Here is a 3,937-nt window from a genome sequence, read left to right on the forward strand (position 1 = left end):
AATTTCCAATTCGGACTCCAGATCCGACCGATGGATCTGAGAGCCATTTGTATCGTGGAATCGTACGTTTTTTTTTCTTGGATCAATCAGCAATAAGCTTGGTTGGTTCGAACCAATCGAACGCATACGCACTTAACCCAAATAACCATGTTCAGAGTGTAGCATTCAAAAAATGTATCAATTCAGGATTTCTTGTACGGGTTCCAGACCGGATCCGGGCTTGATGTGAACGTAGCTTTATAGTTGCAAAATCGTAAAAATGATGACGGTGGCGGTGTAGACTATTTCTCCCAACTGGTACAACTGCCATCCAAAATTTTAACATGAAAATTAAATGCCTAATCTCTTTTTTATGTTTTTAAAGGACAACAGTGAAACTTTTAATTTAATACTGTTTTAATATCTTGTACAGATTCTAGGCCTCTGTAGGTGTACAGTAGAAAGCAGGCCCGTATCCATGGGGGGTTTTATGGCTCGGGAGAACCCCCTTTTCTAGCAAACCCCCCTCTTTTCTGGCGAACCCCCCTCTTCAAATTTCCCAAATAAGTCCTCCAACCCAACTAATGCACTGCAGACCCACCCAAACAAAGACCTTTTCAAACATATCTGCTTTTATAGCATTATTTAGACCCATAAAGCACAAAAAGATCAATTTGTTTCCAAAGATTTGGCTTCTTGGTCATTTGGGGAATAACACCTTTAATTAGATTTTCAAAATGGCTGAACATTTAAAAACCATATTCAAAAGCTTAATCCATGAAGCTGTTAACCTAGATAAAGTGGGATGAACCGGCGACTTTACATTACCCTCCATTCTCAGATTTGAAGCACTTAAAAACGAAATGGTGACAAGACATGAGTTAATAGCTTTTGAATTATGTATGGAGAAGATTAGCTCCATTCAGCCAACATTAACATTATTGGCTTTCGCATCAATTACATTTTTTAAATTTTTAATGTACTACTGTAGGTAATTTGTTGTTTTAAAGCTGACTTAAATTGCATTCCTTTTATCTGTTGTCACATACTTAAAGACAGCATTAGCTCACTGCTATGTCTTTGAATTTGCATTTTTATGGTATTTCTGTCAGTCAACATTACTATTATCTATTTTGATTGTCAATGATGTAATTTTTTTTAATATGCAAGTGTGCATTTGTTATCATTATTCAATTCACATAATGGCTGATTACTGACTACTCATTATATGTTGTGATTGCAAAAAAAAATGTATTTGCCTTTGAAGTCAGAAAATACAGAAGCACATTTTTAGTTTTTCTAATTTGTCCGTTTTTCTGCACAGTATGTAGTTTGTTTTTAAAACTCCATTAAAAATGATTTTTTTTAAATTTGTTGTCAGTCATATAATGCAAGACTACTGTTTAAGTTTAGTTTGAAATTGAATTTTCTAAAATTTATATATGTTTAGAGTTGATTTTTACCTCTGCTCGGTCACATTGAGAATATAAGCATGCATATGAATTCTCTTTGCTGTTTTTTCCTAATCTACAATTTCCTTGTTAGTTTCAAGCTCAGTTGAAATTGCTTTCTATCTGCTGTCATTTATTCAACTACTTCATTACACTATCTTCGTTATGTGTTTGCCTTTTAAAATATTTAACTCATTATGATGTTAGTTTGCCTTCACTTCGAGTGTCAATATTACAATTATTAGCGTCTCTTTTCGTTGTCATTGTTTTTCGTAAGTCTACAATGTCCTTTGTACTGTCAAGCTGACATATTGCTTTTGGCCGATTGAACGGACGGAAATGCCTTTTTTCTTGTCAAATTATTTCAATGATTTAACATTTTCTCATCTAGCCATCTGTTATGTAACATTTCAAATGGGGATGTTTTAAATGACTAATGAATATTCATTAAAAAAATGTAATACCGGTATGTAGTGTACAGACCTGGAGAAAAAATGGTTGTGCCTCTGACCATAATTATTTTAATGAAATAACTCCAGCATCATGATATTACCTGCTGCCACTCTATATACAGTACAGCCTAACAGTTGTCTCGAAAAGAAAAATACCTTTCAAATGCCGGTTGTGATCATACGCTTTATCTAGCCTTAGTAAAGTAACTGATGAGTATGTTGCTTTTTAATAAATTAATTTGTGGTGTAACATTAGGCATGATTACATCTTCCCCTTCAGCAGAGTTAAATGATATCATGAACATTTAGAAAAACATAAACATTCCAGCTCTGGTTGTAACTGATACGAATATTGCTTTCAAATTAATTTATCGTGTAACATTGAAGATTTTGATTATATATATCTTCCTTTGAGGCAATGGTTCGAATGACAAACGTGAGCTTTTAGAAAAACATTAAACTGGATCATTTAAAGCTTGCAATTCATCTTGAAATTGAATATTTTGATAGAAATTCTGTTTTTCGTTTAGTCATAGCAAAATAATAATATAAACGCTTTTAACTTAAAATTACAAAGCGCTTTACAGTGAAACAATGTAAATCTGTAATATTAGAAATAATGTTTAGTTATTCAATCTCTTCATTAAATTGTTTTTCGCCTCATTGCTAACGATTCTTTTAAATGTTGACATTTGTCACTTCGATATAAAAGGGACGATATCATGATTAATTGTCATTCTTTATTAGATTTGTTTGATGGAACTTATCTATCACGTGCTTGGCTTTAACGGCACCACATGAAATGACTATTGGAATGGCGCCATATAAATGAAACGATTTATCGTTTGATTGATGGAGCATGTAGCAAGCCCGTAAATCATTTCTGCACCTGATTGTTTGACTAAAAGGTTTATAGCGGTAGTTTAACACTCATGTTTTCTTTTTCGAACCCTTTTTTTTTCTTTACAGAGCTATTTGAAGTCAAGTTTCTTAATGATGGCTAGAAAACCCTCTGGTTCATTATGAATTTGTTCAAAGTGGAAAAAAAACTTCCTTCAAAAAGTGATGTTGAAATCGTACAAGATTGTCTAATTACAGAGTTAGAACAGCAAATTCAAGATATTGAAGAATTGGAGAAACAGGAGAAAGAAGCGATTGAAAAAGCGTCCAAGTGTTCGTATCAGGCCGATTACTCTTGGCTTGCAAACCGGACAATACAACATTATCAAATACCTGTCCTGCAAAAACTACAAATTGAGGAATTGTGCCTCTCTGTGAAACCATCAGAAACGAGACAAATCATTTTGCGATTTCGCACTTTAATGACACGAAGACCACCACTTGAAGAAGTTGCATTAATAATGATATCTGTGATAAAACAAGTGCTTCAGGAACGAAACAAGGAAGAAAGTTTTTCCGAATGGTTGGTGCGAAGATCATCTAGTTTTGTATCTCTTAGATCAAATACTAGACGAGTCTCACCTGTGAATGATCCATCAGAAGGACCAACCGAACCTAGAAGACGACAGGAGTGCTTCAATTCAAATTCTATTCAAATTACTTATTGTAACAATGTTGATGATTTACCTGTCTAACATTAAAATTGATGATTCATGATCAGAGGCCCAGGCGAATGAACTTGATATTCTATAAGTGCCATGTTGCTTGCTTCATTATTTTACCATTTGAAATTGATTTGTTACTGCAGATCTATTTGTAATCTATTTTTATCCTATCCATGTATTATCCTATCCATGTATTGAAATTTAAAAATGTAGAGGCAGAACAGGAAGGCCTCGTAGTCTCCCCCCCCCCCCATTAGATCCGGCCTGGCAACTATTGTATCTACTAAGTGGTCATTTATGCCTAAAAACCCCTGCACAGCTAGCCCCTGGTTATCATAACTTTTTCAGCTGATCATAACCTAATATTTCTGATTAAAAACAGAAAAAAACATGAAATGCTTAGGCTAGTTACTTCACAAAGCAACTTTGGAAGACATATTTTTAGCTGAAAATTTCTACTACCATTTATTTTCACAAAACCTAAGGATTT

General features: G+C 33.9%; 1 protein-coding gene across 1 annotated transcript; it reads left to right on the plus strand.

The window, feature by feature from the left end:
* Positions 1-2,904: 2,904 nt before the first annotated feature.
* On the plus strand, positions 2,905-3,477 carry LOC117105065 (protein RD3-like). The gene has a single exon (XM_033246083.1). The coding sequence runs from the start codon at positions 2,905-2,907 to the stop codon at positions 3,475-3,477; it is 573 nt and encodes a 190-aa protein (XP_033101974.1).
* Positions 3,478-3,937: the final 460 nt, after the last annotated feature.

The sequence above is a fragment of the Anneissia japonica genome, unplaced genomic scaffold (assembly GCF_011630105.1).
Source record: "Anneissia japonica isolate Jap-2015-1 unplaced genomic scaffold, ASM1163010v1 scaffold640_len1575945_cov177, whole genome shotgun sequence".
In the NCBI taxonomy this organism is placed as follows: domain Eukaryota; kingdom Metazoa; phylum Echinodermata; class Crinoidea; order Comatulida; family Comatulidae; genus Anneissia; species Anneissia japonica.

What these genes read in the sequence shown, in the direction of transcription:
- LOC117105065 (XM_033246083.1), top strand. Translation starts at nt 2,905, where the DNA reads ATGAATTTGTTCAAAGTGGAAAAAAAACTTCCTTCAAAAAGTGATGTT.